Source organism: Haliotis cracherodii, unplaced genomic scaffold, assembly GCF_022045235.1.
Source record: "Haliotis cracherodii isolate W230 unplaced genomic scaffold, xgHalCrac1.p SCAF_3, whole genome shotgun sequence".
Taxonomy (NCBI): domain Eukaryota; kingdom Metazoa; phylum Mollusca; class Gastropoda; order Lepetellida; family Haliotidae; genus Haliotis; species Haliotis cracherodii.
The window spans coordinates 39787142-39806518 of record NW_027266286.1 but is presented as its reverse complement, the minus strand read 5'-3'; the positions used below and the strand labels follow the sequence as shown (position 1 = coordinate 39806518).

Sequence of the window (19377 nt, the reverse complement as noted above, 5' to 3'; positions counted from 1 at the left end):
GCTAGGTCACATGACTTTCAAAGACTGGGAAAAAGCGTGCAGCTTTTTGCTTCAAAGTGTAAGGGATTTATTATCTTGTCCAAAAATCCATGTGCTGCCTGTTTTCTTTGTGGAGGTGGAATAAGGATTTATTCCCTCACTGAGAAATTTATTTCCCTCCTGCGGGATACATAGTATTTTATCAAGATCATGTGAATCAGATCTCATCATTTTGACATGGATGATAAAATTGTATATGTTCCTTTTAGCATGTATTGTTTCTGATATAGTTATGATGTGAACTCACAACAGTTGAATGTTACAGGTTCTACAAAACTCATTTACTTTTTTGTTGTTCATATTATTTACTGTTATTAAATGCTTGATTGCCTTGGGTATATCATGTATATGGGGGTCGGTGGGGTAGCCTAGTGGTTAAAGTGTTGGCTCATCACACCGAAGACCCGAGTTGTATTTTCCATATGGGTACAATGTGTAAAGCCCATTTTCCGGGGCCCCCTGCCATATCATTGCTGGGATATTGCTATTAAATATGGTGTAAAACCATAATCACTCACTCACTGGGTACATGTTTCCAAAATGATTGATTGTATAAACATACAATATGTACAACATACAACAATCATCATTAATGTTTCAATGTTATTGTGAACTTACCCCTCTAAGATGGTGGCGTGGGAAAGTGTCTCACCTTGTTGCTGCTGGTGTGTTTCAGCATGATGGAACATACATAGAGTGGAGGGCAGAGGACCTTGTGGCTGTGGATGGTCAGTCGGACCAGGACTGGGCAGTCATTGGGGGCAGTGTCAGCAGTGTCAGTTACAAGAATGACCGAGAGGCAGATTCAGGTGTGTCAATTCACACATGTCGTCAAGATTTGCACCGGCTTGACAGAGTCTTGATTATTTAGGTCTGTCTTGAAAATATAAATTGCATTGAAGAGGTCTTGAATTTGTAGAAGCAATGTTGTGCATCCTAACCTGACATTTGTACTGGTGTGTCATCTCCAACAGGCTCAAGTGCAGGCACAGGCACAGGCACAGGCACAGGCACAGTTGAGTTAGATTGTTATAGGAGGTGAAGGTGTAGAGAGTTATGTCCTGTAATGCCCTGTACTTACTTAACTGGGTCATCTACAGTGGCTTAGTCATCAAGGCATCAAAACTTATGATGCAGAGTTGCTACCCTTAGTAACTCAAAGATCTTCTGCTTGTGGGTTTAATATTAAATTGTCATGTCAGATATTACTGAAATATTGGTTAAGAAACCCAACTCACTCACCCTGAGATCATCTTTATTTATATTGTCTATAATTACAAGTTACAATCTTTACACTGGTTTTTTTCCTGATTAAATTTAGTCTCCATGAATGCCAAGATGGACGCCCGTCGTAAATATAACATCAGTTTTGATGTGTTGGACCTGAAAAGTTTCAAACGTAGTGCTCCAAATCATGGTTGGGCCTATATCATCTTTATCCTGAAGGATGGCACAACGTACCCTGCGCTGCACTTCCACAATGGTGGCAGCAAGGCATTACTCCGGGATCTGGAGCAGTTTGTACATATCCGCAGGTGGGTCAGCCAGTGTATTCCAGTTGGTCAAATACACATCATGATGACTGCTGGGGACAATTTAATGATGGTGCATTCAAATTGTAGTTCAAATCTTTCTTCTGGGGGACCATCCTTTTGTCCACCAGTAACACTTTGTTTCTTGAGTACTAGCAAAAAACTGAAAGATCCCAAAATAAGTTCTGAAAAGAGGATCATATCTAAACTTAACAGATCCATAATAGCTCCACGTGTGGCTCAGTCATCTAAGGCATCACATTTTGCTGTGCAGAGTTGCTTCCCTTAGGCATTCCAGAAACCTATGCTCATGGGTTCAAATTCCAGATTTGCCCAGATGATGTTTGCTGTGGTAAACATCATCTAAGACCTGCATCACTCGGGCTTTCCTCCCACAGGAGGCTGACATGCCCTGATATGAGTGAAAGACTCTTCTAAGCGGCTTTAAGCCAAATTCACTGAATTCATATGTATATTAGAATTGCATGTTATAATTGTTATTATGTCCTCATGTTTTTAGTATGAGATACAGGAACATGGAGTGTTCACCTTTTTGTCTCTGATGTTTCAATGTGGTATACTTTCAGATCTCCCAACGACACCCGACTTTTCATAATTCAGGAACATGATCCAGAGATGCTCTCTAAATCCTTCGATGAGCTGCATCTCTTCGCTGATTCTCAAGGGGACCTTGTCTCGGTTAGTGAATATACTACATTGTGTATAGTGATCTGCCATGTCACCATAGTTATGGTGTGATTAGTAGCCCGATTTAAAGTAAACACATCATATATTAGTATTTTATGTGTGTTAATTTACTGACTGAAAGGATTAAAACAAAAGGAAGGTGTGATGGGTCCCTAGTGTAATTTGAATAATGGTGGTGCTTTACGATCATGATGATCATGATGATCATATTTTTACAGCTACTGGCCTTTGTGCAATTAGGAATGTTTGTTTGTTGTTTAACGCCGCACTCAGCCAAATTCCAGCTATATGACTGCGGTCTGTAAATAATCAATCTGGATCTGACAATCCAGCGATTGACATCATGAGCATCAGTCTATGCAATTTGGCTATGATGACATGGATCAACCAAGTCAGCGAGTTTGACCACCTGATCTCGTTAGTCACCTCTTTTACGACACCTGTTATGACCAGCATGGGTTGCTGAAGACAAATTGTAACCCTGATCTTCGCAAATTAATTAGGAATGTAGGACTTTGAATGACTGTAACTCACTTGATATTAAACTTCTTTTTCCTGATGGTATTATTTTTCATTGTTTTATGGAAAAGTCATCATTTCAGTTTAGAGAGGATGTTAAAAGTATTTTGATTTTGTTCTGTGCTGATGATTAATTATTTTGTGGAGTTATTGTGTCTGTTGGCAGAAGTTCATCAAAGACCCATACACCACGACCATGGGGGGCTTCTCGAAAGTGACCAACTTCCTGCGTGACACCCTGATGCAGCAGGATAACCCCATGACACGGCCACGCGAGGAGGTCGCAGAGCTGCTGCAGGAGGACATTCCAGGCATGGAGATCAGTCACCAGGATGAACCAGGATTTGAGGTTGTCACAAAGGTCCGAGTTATTGCTTACTTAATAGATCTCTTGTATGATGTAACTCAACTAGAAATTTAAATATTGATTTTCAGTAGGTATGGGCTAGTAAGATTCAGATTGTGAAAGAATGGTATTAAGGTCTCCATGAAGCAACTATTGATGAGTGTTGATATTTCTCAGACCAAACTGCCGAAGCGGCCTGAGGTAAAACGAGGTGAGCCTTTGAATCAGCAGCAATGGACGGCTCAGATGGATGATGAAGGATGCATCAAAGACCCAGAACATGTCAAGGACATCATTTTCAGAGGAGTAAGTTTTTTTATTCCAAAAATATGTACACAGATAAAAAAAAATGAGTTTCAAATTGACATGTAAATTTATGCTGGTTTTTCCCCATTTGTTTCTCTCAGAAACTGATTATGAATAAATAGGCAATGTAGGTTTCCAAATAGCATTGATGAATTTGGAAAAAAACCTCTATAATGGTTGTTTGTATGATGCTAGGGAATCGACCCAGTAATTCGTGGTGAGGTGTGGAAGTTTCTCCTGGGTTTCTATCGATGGGATGCAACCTTCAAACAGAGACAAGATGAGCGCAAACGGAGAGTGTAAGTACACTAAGGTTATTACAACTCTTGAGTCACACCAGATACCCCCAACATACTCAGGCACAACAAGAAAGATGTGTGGTATTATCGTAGATGGTTCCTGTGACTCATACAAACCATAGTTAGTAATTATTTCTTATCCTGATACAACATAGTCCAATTTCCTTCTTTGTGAGATCCTACTTATAACACAGAACCCAAATGTGCCTCCTCCCCCCCTCCCCCACCGACTAGAGTTACCTCCCTTTGAGCCCTAACTTTTTTTTCTCATGGTAGTCTTCTTTTATATCCTTTGATATAAGACTCTTTTTATCCCCCCGATATAGCGGTCAGCCAGTCCGTCCGTCTGTCCGTCCGTAATCATTTCCCTTTCCGGGGCAGAATTCTAAAACCATTCAGTGTATTTGATTGAAACTTGGCAAATCTATCAGGCACATACTGAACTGGTGCCTTTTGATATTTTGGGATTTTTCCAATTTTTCTTTTTTTAAATTTTTATGGAATGAAGTTGGACATAGACTCAATTGGGGATGGGGTTCGTTTCCGGGCCAGAATTCGAAAACCATTCAGTGGGTAAACAATGTATGCTTCTAAAAGAACATTCAACTGTTGACTCATTACATACAGAATTGCACATTTACTAGTGGTTACTTTACAGACAGCTGCTGGGGGGATATGTCATCTTTCTGATGACTCTTGTTTCAATACGTTTGTAGGTAATATTTGCTACATACAAGAACACCTCGATTTTTTTAATTTACGGGTGTCTGTCAGCAGCCCAGGTAGAAGTAGTGGCACACTTTTCCATGGCCTCTGCATGAGGATAATATATAAACATTTGTAACTACAACCAACCTGTCTACTATCCCCACGTGGACAACTAGATCGAAGCAGCTGTGTTGATCCAGAACTTTCTCACACTTTCATGTTTTGACAGTAAGTTTCTGTGTACAACCACAGAGCAACTAGAGATGATCATCAATTAGAGACAGCACATCTTATTGCCTTGCAGTTTAGTACAACTAGAGGCCAAAGTGCTCTCTAGAGGCATCCCCTGTGAATAACATTCAGCTGGAGGAAGATGCTTTACGGCTGGGGATATAGTCCTTTAACAACTATCATGCCTTCCGACACTTATGATATCTTCGCACTCTCTGGATGCACCAAGGAATCATGTCGTATGGCTGAGGATATACTCCTTGACAACTGTATCGCCTTCTTTGTGTTAGGGCTCTTCTGCAATATTCCAGCTATATGACGGCAGTTTGTAAATAATCGTTTCTGGACCAGACAATCCAGTGATTGATGTCATGAGCATTGATCCACACAATGAGGATACGATAACATGCATCAACCAAGCCAGTTAAAATGATCACGTTGCTCACCAATTATGACAAGAATAGTCACCTCTTGCGGCAAGCATGGGTTGCTAAAGACCTATTCTACCCCAGCTCTTCAGGGGGCCAACACCTATGTTTTAGCACACTTCAGAGGTGCCAAGGCTCTCTCTGGAGGCATTTCCTGCAAATGAGATTCAGCTAAAAGAGACAACAAGATGATGAGAAATAGAAGACAAAAAGGCCATTAATTCTGTGAAGAGGCTGTTTTCCCCATCCTAACTCTTACCTCACAGGCGGACACCAAACTCATCAGAAAGAAGACGGCAATGGAGACGTCTCATAGCTGTTTCTTCTACTTCTATTATGATGACCACATCTATTATGATTACAACGTCTGCGTACGACATGGGGAGATTCAGAAGATTCAGGTATTCATGTCACAAGGCCCAGCTCCTTGGACTTGGGACCAGGATGCTTTTGCTATCACATGGGAGGTCTTTATTCCTGCCTCCAGCTCTGCACAGCCAGAATTCTACAGGAACTCAGGGACACGCAGATAGTCAATCTGATTTTGATTGTACCATACTAACCCAGATCTCATAGAATTAGTACAGCTCCAGAGATCACATTGATGTTAAAGAGCTTTCGCATTGAGGATCAGGGAGGACCCTGTGTGGCTCTACAACAAGTGACTACAAATCCCTATGAGCCAAATGTAGAAGCATCATTACAATAGCTCAAGAAAAAAACTGTAGTTTGGGTTACCTTTGCCACAGCTGACCATATTGGCGAGATTCATGCCTCAGACGTCACTTACCTGCAGTTCGACAGTCTCATGGGAAGATTCATTTACTGCTGATGTGTGACTTTGTAGCTCAAAATCACCAAGGGCAGGAGAAACGATCCTTTACCTTATCATCCCTATCTACAGTTTTAGCACATCAAGATAAAGCTGATTTATCCATGTTCCCAGTTCGGGATCTATTTCGCTACTTGGAAGTCACACCGATGACAGCAAGACCGAGGTCTCTAAGAATACCGCAATACCGCAAGCATCTTGCATTCCTAGGGGCATGCAGGTTTAGATCCACCATGGGCAACACTCAGCAATGCTTTAGCATTGTGCATTCAGATCGGTGTAAAAATTCCCGCTGAGTGCTTTCCAGATATTTCCCCTTTGTGTCTCAACACATTTTGGGAAAGCATGTTGAGCTGTTTTTGATACCTGCTACAATTTCAGATTAAAGACAACACCGAGTATAGAAAGACGTCAAGTCGTGAATCAGAATCAGGTCTTCAAATACTTCACACAGGGTGAATCATCTAGAACAAAAATATCTAAAACTTTAGACTTTGACTACAGCACTGAGCAATGCTTTAGTCATTGAAACCTCTGGCTGAGTGTTGGAAATGTTTTCTTGTGGGGCACGTACTGGCACAGTGAGTGTCTGGATGTATTGTCAAGTTGATATCATATCCTGCAGCTTGAGACAACAATGAGAGCAGTTAAAAATGCTTCCACATTAAGCATTGAGATTATCATTACATCCCCCTGATGAGTTTTATACCAAATATTTCCCTTGTGTCAAGTAGTTGCACAATGAATATTCTGAGGGATTGTTTGGCTCTTGTTGACCTATTGTAGGCTGCACAGGTACTCAATGATGGAGCACTGTCTAGCGTGCCAGAGTAAGGATGGGACAGTTGCTACATCATTTGTGAAGATGGGGAACTTAAGTTTCTAAATTCTCTCACAACAGTTTTGAAATATGGATTTGTAAATAATGTATATGTGACATGGTACAGAGATGGTAACTCTTGACCTTCATCTTGCAGAGATGACTATTTCCGCATGAAGCTGCAGTGGAAGACCATCAGCTCAGAACAGGAGCGCAGATTTGCCTTGCTGAGGGAGAGAAAAGGGCTTATTGGTGAGCATTCTTATACATACCATAGTCAGTAAGAAATGGCAGGGTTCTGTACTTGGTGTAGCATTGTTAGTTCCTGGTTCTGAAGTGTGTTGGTGACTGAGCTCTGTGTTCCAGACAAGGATGTGACGAGGACAGACCGGACACAGAAGTTCTTTGTGGGCGAAAACAATCAGAATTTGCAGGTGCTCAACGACATCCTCATGACCTACTGCATGTACAACTTTGATCTAGGTGAGACCAAAACTGTATCCAAAAGTTGACTGCGCTACGCAATCTGTTATATTTTTTAACTTATTCTGCATTACTCCTTAACGCATTTACTGCTTACTTTTAACAGAAATGAAGCTCTGATTGGTCCAGCTGGTGAGAATAAAAGGTTGTTCCATTTCCCCAATCACCAGCTGCCACGTGATACCGGAATTGGATAACATGTGCTGCTATTTTTGGTCACTTCCCTTTGTGAATTGGTGGTGTCTGGTTCGGTGTTGTTCATATGCAATAATATTTAATATCAGCATGTGAAGTTTGTCGAAATGTGCTGGCAGACACCCTATCCAGGCCAGACACATTGGCACCTAGGGGCATTCCATCTCACATGTCAACCCAACATCGACCTATTCACCAGGAGCCTCACACTGAGCATGGTTGCCGGCAAGAGGGTGTTTTGTGGACCTAGGAAACCTTGCAGGAAGCAATCCACTACCCCTACCAGGGTGAACCAACCTACGCATGCACCCACACAGCAGTCGACCACAACCAACACCAGGCAGGTTTCATCTGGACACCTGATTCATCTGTAAAGGGCCCTAGGCAAGAAAGGCTATTCGGCCCGAGTGGCTAAGGCCATTGCTATGGCACAAAGACCCTCGACTCGAGGCCTTTACAATGATAAGTGGCTATCATTTGAGACCTATTGTAAGGAAAAAAAACTCAAGATCCCACTACAACCTCACCTCAATTCTTGGCCGAGTATCTCCTACACCTTTGTACAGAACGGCACTTGAAGGTTAGCACCCTTACCCTAAGTGTTTAGTGTTGACATTTCTGGAAGATCATAAAAAGACCAAGATACCGGAACTGAAAGCAGCTTAAGGATCAGAAGGCCAAAATTTGTCCCAATGTGTGAGATCTAAATGTGGTTCTTTTTTATTTGTGTGGAACTCGATTCAAGCCTCGATTCAACATCTCACCAAGAAAACCATTTTTCTCTTGGCTCTAGCCCTGGCGGCAAGAGTGAACGAGACTCATATGCTCAACATCACTTGTGTTCGGTTTGCCTCAGGTTATGCTAGAATTGTATGACAAAAAAACCCAGCTTCCAGGACAACCCGATTGTTCTCTCACCATCCCACCTTTATTGTGGGAGATGAGGAAAGAATTCTGCAGTACCATTTCTTTGTGGTTGCGTGATATTATCCTTCAGGCTTAAGAGATTGCTAATCTCAGGCTGCCGAGAGTTAATAACCCCCACAAGATTCGGGCAGTTGCCTTGACTCTACACAATAATTGTTCAATTAGAGCCATCATGGAAGGATGTTTTTGGATGTCAGACTCGGGCTTCGCCAGCCACTACCTGGAGGTGATGGTTTTAGAAGACTCAAGGGCATGCTCAGTTTTGGACCGATGGTTGTAGCTCAGCAGTAGACCAATCTGTGATGCCATGAAAAAATTAATCATCACCAAAGCCAGCCTTACCCGACCGACATTAGTTTCACTACTGGCTTGTTAGGAGGGGTTTCTGCCTTTACCTAGTCATGGCTTGGTAATCCAGTGTTTAGACCCTAGTGCACGATGTTATCTCTTACTGTTTGTTTACCCGGACATACTCATACTCTCATCACCTTTCCGTGGACAGGATCAGCTACCGATCTGCGCAGAAGAATTACACCATGCGGCTAAGATGACTGGAAGTTGTGAGAGTGTTTACCAAGTACACATCTGAAGGTATCCCGGCCTCCATACCGTCAGATACAGATACATTAAGGAGAAATGCAGGATAAGTTAAAAAAATCTAGTAAAATCTAGATATATTTTATATTTGTATACTTATCCTGCATTACTTCGTCTAAGAGCCCACTTGTCACAGACCTGCCTCCCCACTATAACCTCAGACAATTTATGTGTGACCAACAGTAATATGAAGGTTCCGTGATGCCACCATTTCCAGGAGGACATGGCAGCTGGTGATTGGGGGTCCTGCTGATGGAATGGAACAACCTTTTTCCTCTCACCAGCTGGACAGCTTGATTTCTGTCAAAAATAAGCAGTAAATGCCTTAAGGAGTAATGCAGGATAAGTATACAAATATAACAAATATCTACAGATTTGACTAGTTTGTAAAATGTCCATGCTTCCCTACCAACATGATCTACACTTGTGTTGAAAATATATGATATGACTTCATACTGCTGTGAATAGATGTGTAACCTTGTCTTTGACTCATTAGTCCTGTATGCTTGTTTATGTGTCTTGTGTAACCATACTACCTTAACTAACATGTAACCAATGGGACATAGCGTTGTCTGCTACATACTGGAAGTGCAGGTCTGCCACTCAAGTGTGGGACTGACTGTGGCTGTTTGTCTGCAGGCTATGTCCAGGGCATGAGTGACCTCCTCTCCCCCATCCTGGTTGTCATGGAGAATGAAGTTGATGCCTTCTGGTGTTTTGCAGGATTTATGGAGAGAGTGGTAAGAATGACTTTACACAGGTGTAATCATTAGATGTGCTAGGATGGGGATTCGGTAAAAGAACATTTCATGGAATGGGTCTGTTTAATTATGTGGAAACTTAACAGAACATGGGTATGACAAACACACGGTTTTACCTTAACCTACAAAACTAGAGGTCCGGGGGACGTCCTATAATTAATTTAGAGGGTCCTGTAAAGTATTGAAATAGTATAGTGTACTGTACTCCAAGATTTTATAAATACTTTTAATTACAGGATCTTTGCATTTCTTGTAAAGAATGTGGTACAATGAATGTTTTTGGGCATCACTTGGGATTCATTAAACATTCTTTCTGCGTCTGTTCTATACATTTGTGTATACTGGATGCACATTTCTGCACCTTGTTAACCCTGCAAATACAGCAAAATGATAAAGTCCTCTGATTGTTTTAGGCACACAATTTTGAAATGGACCAGAATGGAATGAAAGTGCAGCTGTCTCAGATCCACAAGCTTATGCAGGTGTATGACCCTGAACTGTGCAACTACCTAGGTAAGACAACAATGGCATACTTTCTGTGTCAGATGTTTATTTCTTGACCCTTCGTGCAGAACTCATAAAGCCTTGAAACACAATTCAGACCAACATTCAGCGTTAGAAATTGGCACTAGTCCTGTAGTCCTTGCCAAACTGCCCAATAGTTAAGGTATCATAAGAACCAGTAGAAATTTGCCATTTTTTTAGGGTTTTGTTATATGTTATGATGTTAGTTTCTACCGCCGACATTGTGGAATTATAGCTATATATATTGAGAGAAAAAATACTGCTCAAGCCAATATTTCAGGTACAGTTATTAGGAGCTGATTACTCATGAACAGTGTAAGCTCTCTAGTTCCTACAAAATATCTAGTATAGTTGGGCTTTGTTGTGAAATAATGTTCAGCCATTAACCATGTATGACAAGTGGAGATCCTTCTATTTTTATTCTGGATAATAAGTCATCATGTGTAACAGGGACTCTTTGATAAACCAGTGCTACAATTCTACTCAAAAACTACAGCTGATATACTAATAAAAACAAGATATTACTGACATTTGTTGCAAGTGATTACCCCCTGGCTTTCAGTGAAATGTGTTTTGTATGTAACGCTGACTGTGTCCTGCCACTAACAGACGGCTTGCTGCTGCTGTGTGATGAGAGCACATTGTGTGCGTATGTTGCCTTGCTGTGTGATGGGAGCACATTGTGTACGTATGTTGCCTTGCTGTGTGATGAGAGCACATTGTGTGCGTATGTTGCCTTGCTGTGTGATGGGAGCACATTGTGTACGTATGTTGCCTTGCTGTGTGATGAGAGCACATTGTGTGCGTATGTTGCCTTGCTGTGTGATGGGAGCACATTGTGTACGTATGTTGCCTTGCTGTGTGATGAGAGCACATTGTGTGCGTATGTTGCCTTGCTGTGTGATGGGAGCACATTGTGTACGTATGTTGCCTTGCTGTGTGATGAGAGCACATTGTGTACGTATGTTGCCTTGCTGTGTGATGGGAGCACATTGTGTACATATGTTGCCTTTCTGTGTGATGAGAGCACATTGTGTTGCGTATGTTGCCTTGCTGTGTGATGAGAGCACATTGTGTGAGTATGTTGCCTTGCTGTGTGATGAGAGCACATTATGTACGTATGTTGCCTTGCTGTGTGATGAGAGCACATTGTGTGCGTATGTTGCCTTGCTGTGTGATGAGAGCACATTGTGTGCGTATGTTGCCTTGCTGTGTGATGGGAGCACATTGTGTGCGTATGTTGCCTTGCTGTGTGATGAGAGCACATTGTGTACGTATGTTGCCTTGCTGTGATGAGATCACATTGTGTGCGTATGTTGCCTTGCTGTGTGATGAGATCACATTGTGTACGTATGTTGCCTTGCTGTGTGATGAGAGCACATTGTGTGCGTATGTTGCCTTGCTGTGTGATGAGATCACATTGTGTGCGTATGTTGCCTTGCTGTGTGATGAGATCACATTGTGTACGTATGTTGCCTTGCTGTGTGATGAGATCACATTGTGTGCGTATGTTGCCTTGCTGTGTGATGAGAGCACATTGTGTGCGTATGTTGCCTTGCTGTGTGATGAGATCACATTGTGTACGTATGTTGCCTTGCTGTGTGATGAGAGCACATTGTGTGCGTATGTTGCCTTGCTGTGTGATGAGATCACATTGTGTACGTATGTTGCCTTGCTGTGTGATGAGATCACATTGTGTGCGTATGTTGCCTTGCTGTGTGATGAGATCACATTGTGTATGTATGTTGCCTTGCAGAGGGACATGATTCCGGCAACTTCTACTTCTGTTTCCGCTGGATACTCATCGTCTTCAAGAGAGAGTTTCATTTCCACGAGATACAGAGGTTATGGGAGGTAAGGAGTATGAAGTCAGGTTTCTCAATTAAGCTGCCCTGTACACAGCCTCCTCTGTGTTGCAGGAATTTGGAATCTTTGTCAGACATTAAAGACTCAGATATCACGTGTGGGTGTGACTGACTTGGACATGGCAGTTATAGCAGATAGGATTGATCTATACGCATGACGGTCATGACTGGCCCAGACATGATTCAGATTCACACTCAGACTTGACTGATGGCCAGATAGGACAGACCTTCATTTCTGGACTGGACATGACTGGCCTTTAGACTGTAGCCAAAGGAATACGTTACTATTGATGCAATGTTACAACTATGAATGAAACAGGCAGAGCCTATTCCATGAGAAGACGATTATGCTGTTTGTGGCTGTGCAGGTTGTGTGGACGGATAGGCCATGCAAGAACTTTCACCTTCTCATGAGTCTGGCCATTTTGGACACAGAGAAAACAACGTTGGTGGAGAACCGCTTTGGATTCACAGAGATTCTCAAGGTCAGTTCCTTTCATGCAAAGTTATGACCAACACACAGGTCTGACAGGATTAGAATAAGAGAGATGTGCATTTCAGTTGTGAAAATTGTAATTGCAAATAGATTGAAGCAACTTCATCAATGTAGTATAAAAGTTGGTGGAACAGTGTAATCTGATGTATTTTAGAAATTATGCTATTTATTCTTAACCGGACTCAACACACTGCAATTTCCTTCTTTTCGAGCTAACACAGAAAGCAAAATGCTGGGCAACCATCTGACATACCCATGATGAGCACCTTGGCACACTGGATGTCATCGTCACTAGCACTGTCTGCTGCCAGTGACTCTCCTCATGTATCATTGACTGTTGTGTATCCTGGTATGTCCATGAGCATGGTATGTCCATGAGCATGGTATGTCCATGAGCATGGTATGTCCATGAACATGGTATGTCAATGAGCATGGTATGTCCATGAACTTGGTATGTCCCAAGAGCATGGTATGTCCATGAGCATGGTATGTCCATGAACTTGGTATGTCCAAGAGCATGGTATGTCCATGGTATGTCCATGAGCATGGTGTGTCCATGGTATGTCCATGAGCATGGTATGTCCATGAGCTTGGTATGTCAATGAGCATGGTATGTCCATGAGCATGGTATGTCCATGAGCTTGGTATGTCAATGAGCATGGTATGTCCATGAGCATGGTATGTCCATGAGCATGGTGTGTCCATGGTATGTCCATGAACATGGTGTGTCCATGGTATGTCTATGAGCTTGGTATGTTCATGAGCATGGTATGTCCATGGTATGTCCATGAGCATGAGGTGTCCATGAGCATGGTGTGTCAATGGTATGTCCATGAGCATGGTATGTCCATGAACATGGTATGTCCATGGTATGTCCATGAACATGGTATGTCCATGGTATGTCCATGAGTGGGGCGGTCGGGTAGCCTAGTTGTTAAAGCGAGCACTCATCACGCCGAAGACCTGGGTTTCAATTCCTGACATGGGTACAATGTGTGATGCCCATTCCTGGAGTCCCCCGCCTTGATATTGCTGGAATATTGCTAAAAGCGGCGTAAAATCAAAATGTCCATGAGCATGGTGTGTCCATGAACCTGTCCATGAGCATGGTGTGTCCATGAACCTGTCCATGAGCATGGTATGTCCATGAGCATGGTATGTCCATGAGCATGGTATGTCCATGAACATGGTATGTCAATGAGCATGGTATGTCCATGAACTTGGTATGTCCCAAGAGCATGGTATGTCCATGAGCATGGTATGTCCATGAACTTGGTATGTCCAAGAGCATGGTATGTCCATGGTATGTCCATGAGCATGGTGTGTCCATGGTATGTCCATGAGCATGGTATGTCCATGAGCTTGGTATGTCAATGAGCATGGTATGTCCATGAGCATGGTATGTCCATGAGCTTGGTATGTCAATGAGTATGGTATGTCCATGAGCATGGTATGTCCATGGTATGTCCATGAGCATGGTGTGTCCATGGTATGTCCATGAACATGGTGTGTCCATGGTATGTCTATGAGCTTGGTATGTTCATGAGCATGGTATGTCCATGGTATGTCCATGAGCATGGTGTGTCAATGGTATGTCCATGAGCATGGTATGTCCATGAACATGGTATGTCCATGGTATGTCCATGAACATGGTATGTCCATGAGCATGGTGTGTCAATGGTCTGTCCATGAGCATGGTATGTCCATGGTATGTCCATGAGCATGGTGTGTCCATGGTATGTCTATGAGTGGGGCGGTCGGGTAGCCTAGTTGTTAAAGCGAGCACTCATCACGCCGAAGACCTGGGTTTCAATTCCTGACATGGGTACAATGTGTGATGCCCATTCCTGGAGTCCCCCGCCTTGATATTGCTGGAATATTGCTAAAAGCGGCGTAAAATCAAAATGTCCATGAGCATGGTGTGTCCATGAACCTGTCCATGAGCATGGTGTGTCCATGAACCTGTCCATGAGCATGGTATGTCCATGAGCATGGTATGTCCATGAGCATGGTATGTCCATGAACATGGTATGTCCTTGAGCATGGTATGTCCATGAGCATGGTATTTCCATGGTATGTCAATGGGCATGATATGTCCATGAACTTGGTATGTCCATGAGCATGGTATGTCCATCATGTTTCAGCATTACTTCTACAACCATCAGTGGTTACTCCACTAGCAATGGTTTGGTAGTTAGTTCCAGTTCCTTTGATGGTTATCTGGATCTGCGACATCAATGTCTTTAGTTAGGCTTTACCAGGTGCGGTTTGAACTAGTGATGATGCCTTAGGGCTGTGGATGCGCTTTCCTCTTGAACTTCATTGACTTTGATGCCAATTATATCTTCACACATTCAATTGGCACCAATTAGAATTACATTCAGGAGGTAGAGAGACCACAACAATGTTTCAACAACTTTATGCAGTAACTGATTTAATCACAAGTGACTTGTTGCCAGTCCTGGACAATTTGGGTCTGCCATCACAGTAACATCTTCTGTCCACAGTTTGAGCACTGGTATTGTCTTGACATAAGTCAGCAGTTTCCATTGGCTACAACGGCTTTAGGCTTCTAGAGATTCCTCAAAACAGTTTCCATTGGCTACAATGCCTTTAGGCTTCTCGGAATTCCACATAACAGTTTCCATTGGCCACAGTTCCTTTAGGCATCTAGAGATTCCTCATAACAGTTTCCATTGGCTACAACGCCATTAGGCTTCTAGAGATTCTTCAGAACAGTTTCCATTGGCTACAATGCCTTTAGTCGTCTAGGAATTCCTCATAACAGTTTCCATTGGCTACAGTTCCTTTAGGCATCTAGAGATTCTTCATAACAGTTTCCATTGGCTACAATGCCCTTAGGCTTCTAGGGATTCCTCGTGACAGTTTCCATTGGCTACAACGCCTTTAGGCTTCTAGGAATTCCTCATCTCAGTTTCCATTGGCTACAGTGCCTTTAGGCATCTAGAGATTCCTCGTGACAGTTTCCATTGGCTACAACACCTTTAGGCTTCTAGAGATTCTTCATAACAGTTTCCATTGGCTACAATGCCTTTAGGCTTCTAAGGATTCCTCGTGACAGTTTCCATTGGCTACAACGCCTTTAGGCTTCTAGGAATTCCTCATAACAGTTTCCATTGGTTACAACGCCTTTAGGCTTCTAGATATTCTTCATAACAGTTTCCATTGGCTACAACGCCTTTAGGCATCTAGAGATTCCTCGTGACAGTTTCCATTGGCTACAATGCCTTTAGGCTTCTAGAGATTTCTCGTGACAGTTTCCATTGGCTACAATGCCTTTAGGCTTCTAGGAATTCCTCATAACAGTTTCCATTTGCTACAATGCCTTTAGGCTTCTAGGAATTCCTCATTACAGTTTCCATTGGCTACAATGCCTTTAGGCATCTAGAGATTCCTCGTGACAGTTTCCATTGGCTACAACGCCTTTAGGCTTCTAGAGATTCTTCATAACAGTTTCCATTGGCTACAATGCCTTTAGGCTTCTAGGGATTCCCCGTGACAGTTTCCATTGGCTACAACGCCGAAAATATCACACGTATCTTATTTATTTTATTCATAAAATCGGTTAATATTTTTCACATTTACAGAGAGTTCTATTTCCATAATAAACACACCATGGCTTATGCCCCTTGCAATATGATGTCATTGGTGCCAATTGATAAAGGAATGACGTCATAAGACTTTATTAGACGCGATTCACGTGGTGTATGTAGAGGTGTGGTTCTATCTTCTCAGATGCGCACCCTATTGTTTTGTTCTGTGCCGAGCTGTCCAAGATACAACGCTAAGCACAATTACTCTAAAATCATTTCGTTTTCCAAAATCGCGACTGAGAAGACAACAATGCATGGATAACATACTGTAAGATTCGCGATTGTGGTTGGAAAGGTCTGTTGTATGAATTGCGCTTATTCGTTCATTTGTGTTGCGCATATTGGCTCTTGCTGAGTTGCTGTCGTCTTCTGTGAGAGTTTAGATACCTGCTGGTTCTGAAACCACAGGACCATTTGTAACTAATAATAACAATAAGAAAAAACTCGCCAAAAAACTATAGACGAGGTCGAAGGCCGTTTTTGTTACTATTATTAGTTACATACGGTCCTGTGCTGAAACTGATCGGAAGCGGATGGTGTATGAACCTTATATGGAAACGGGCTAAAGGGACAGCACTCTCATCAAGACCCTGGCTGGGATGTTTTTGTAAACAAACGCCGTAAAGTTGAAGAAACTCGATCAGGTAAGTTTGCTGTTTTGTTTCTTCTAACCACAGTAGTATTTAAGAAATCTATATTAGCAGGGGTAGGGTGATATTTGTACATAGTTTCACTTGATAATCATGGATATCCGCGATGTTGTCTCGTTCACATGTTCACTTCCTGCATGGTTATGTTGATACTCCTGATCAGCTGATCGTTGCAGTATGCAGCAAACTCCTGTTGATGGAGTAAGTTGTGTTACGTAATGTTTTAGTTTTACAGCCATTCCCGTCTGGAATTAACACAAATCATCTCATTTCGGTAATTAATAAACTTTATAATAACTCAGGAATTATATAAACTCATTGAAATTCTGTGTGTGCGTGTTTGTGTGTGTACCTAATCTTTAAATAATCATGTACATTCATTTTGATTCAGACTGTTGAAACTGTTGAAAATACATCGTTGCCACATGTTTATTTTTTTTATTTAGGCTTTATATATTTTTTTATTTAAAAAGATATCTGGTTTTGTTGGTTTGTAGCTGACAAAATATCCAGTCACTATCCAAAATCATCACCCACCCACCACCCAAAATATTCAAATTCCATGTTCAATGCAATTCACACACATGTACACATGAAAAAAATCAAGTTACCATTTTTTATTTTGTGATAGTGAGATATAGATGACAAAAGTGTTAATGTTTCTATGTTGTATCTTTCAAATATGAAGTTTCGAGCCAAGTCATGCCAGACACCGCTGCCCAGAAAGTACAGGTCCCCAGTCCATCATGGTGTACAGTCGCTGTCCAATGTACACCAGAAGCATGGCACACCGGGCTTCACAGTATGAGGTACAAAATAATATTTTGACAATAAATAATCACACAATGTAAATACTTTATGCAAATAATTTCTGTATTAAACTATTTTGTGTATCTATTATATTCTATATTGTTGTCTTTTGTTGGAAAAGTGTAGTGTGGATGACAAATGAAAGTATACTGTGAATGACATATAAAAGTTTACATCTGATACAATTTGTACACAGTTAACTGATGATATTTGTATTCAGGCACCCAGTGACATGCCTAACACTGCTGAAGATTATTACCACCTTCTTTTATAATTATTTAGTCAGTGTACATATTATTTTGACAAATTTATGTTAAAATTATTTTTATATTTTTCAGGTCCCACAATGATTATATGGAAGAGTATACATGCGACGAAACCCTTTCCATATTCATATGAAATCTCTGTAAAAAACAAAGTCGATGGTACAATTCTGACTAAATCATGAGCACGTGTTAATGAATCGCTATCAAATAGTGATAATACCAGGTGTTTGCGAAATGTGAGAGTATCCTGCCCAACCGATGTCAGAAGAAATCCCTGGTGTTGAGATCCATTTTCATTGTGTGCAAATTGTGTTTATTTTCATGCAGGGTCATAAAATATTAGAGTGTCTTGTGAGGTACAGTGCTTCAGACAACAAGAGAGCTGTACTTTTGAATTAGTCAACCAGTGCACTAACAAGTTGCCACTGAGCATTTAGCCAGTGCTTGTGATATTTTCTTCAGTCTTTTCCCCAGCCTTTGCCCTTGCCCAAAACTACCTAATCCAGCATCAGCCATCCTGTATTACAGAAACTTATCAAATGAAACAGCAAAGGCTGATTGTTGTCAGAGACCATAAAACAAGATTTCAATGAAAAAAGTTTATTTTAATGAGCATAGAGAAAAACATTACATACATCAGATGCAAATCTTTCACAAATCACCTCGACAACACAAGATGGAATACCTTTTCTCTGATTCTTCAACTATTTCTGCAAATCCCCAAAATGAACCTCTTGTTTATGAGGTGTACATAGATTCTGAAATGAAAAAGTGTCTTTTATTAGTCAAGCTATACACAACATTACAAAAAATATCATACCATTTACATATATATTTTTGTCATTTAATCTGGAGGGATGCCTAAAAAGAAGTAACTTGTATTGATGATATATGCATAATTTTTATTACATGTTAATAATTCAATAAATACCAAAACAGTTTATAGTTCTATCATGTTGACATGATGTGTTTATTACTATAGGTTTGAATACCTCTTGAAATATTGTGGGCATGTTTCAATATCACTGATGTAAGTTAATAACCTTACAAGTTACATATGCTTTCACAACTTGCTGGCAAAAATAAACATTTATGGTACTGGAGATTTATTTTCCTTGTCAGATTTGTTTGTTGTGCATGATAGATCTTAAAATGCATAATAAAATAAATTGATGAATGTAAATCATATTATATGTTTTCTAAACTTTATTTCAAGTGTTAATATAAAAAAGGGTGGTGGGGTAGCCTTGTGGTGAAAGCGTTCGATCGTCACACTGAAGACTCAAGTTCGATTCCCCACATGGGCACAACATGTAAAGCCCTTTTCTGGTGTCCCCCAGTTGTGATATTGCTGGAATATTGCTAAAAGCAGCGTAAAACCCTACTCACTCACTCATTTAAAAAAAATGATTCATATTTC

At 41.3% G+C, this 19377-nt stretch overlaps 1 protein-coding gene across 1 annotated transcript in view; it reads left to right on the top strand.

The window, feature by feature from the left end:
- LOC139473610 (TBC1 domain family member 15-like) overlaps positions 1 to 19377 on the top strand; it is a 39636-nt gene that overhangs the window by 10701 nt on the left and 9558 nt on the right. Inside the window, exons 3-14 of the mRNA XM_071256282.1 lie at positions 716 to 848; positions 1361 to 1574; positions 2159 to 2270; positions 2965 to 3159; positions 3322 to 3450; positions 3646 to 3749; positions 6926 to 7020; positions 7135 to 7251; positions 9610 to 9710; positions 10145 to 10244; positions 12013 to 12110; positions 12490 to 12606. Of these exons, the coding sequence (XP_071112383.1) occupies positions 716 to 848; positions 1361 to 1574; positions 2159 to 2270; positions 2965 to 3159; positions 3322 to 3450; positions 3646 to 3749; positions 6926 to 7020; positions 7135 to 7251; positions 9610 to 9710; positions 10145 to 10244; positions 12013 to 12110; positions 12490 to 12606 (1515 nt within the window). The remainder of the gene's footprint in view (positions 1 to 715; positions 849 to 1360; positions 1575 to 2158; positions 2271 to 2964; positions 3160 to 3321; positions 3451 to 3645; positions 3750 to 6925; positions 7021 to 7134; positions 7252 to 9609; positions 9711 to 10144; positions 10245 to 12012; positions 12111 to 12489; positions 12607 to 19377) is intronic.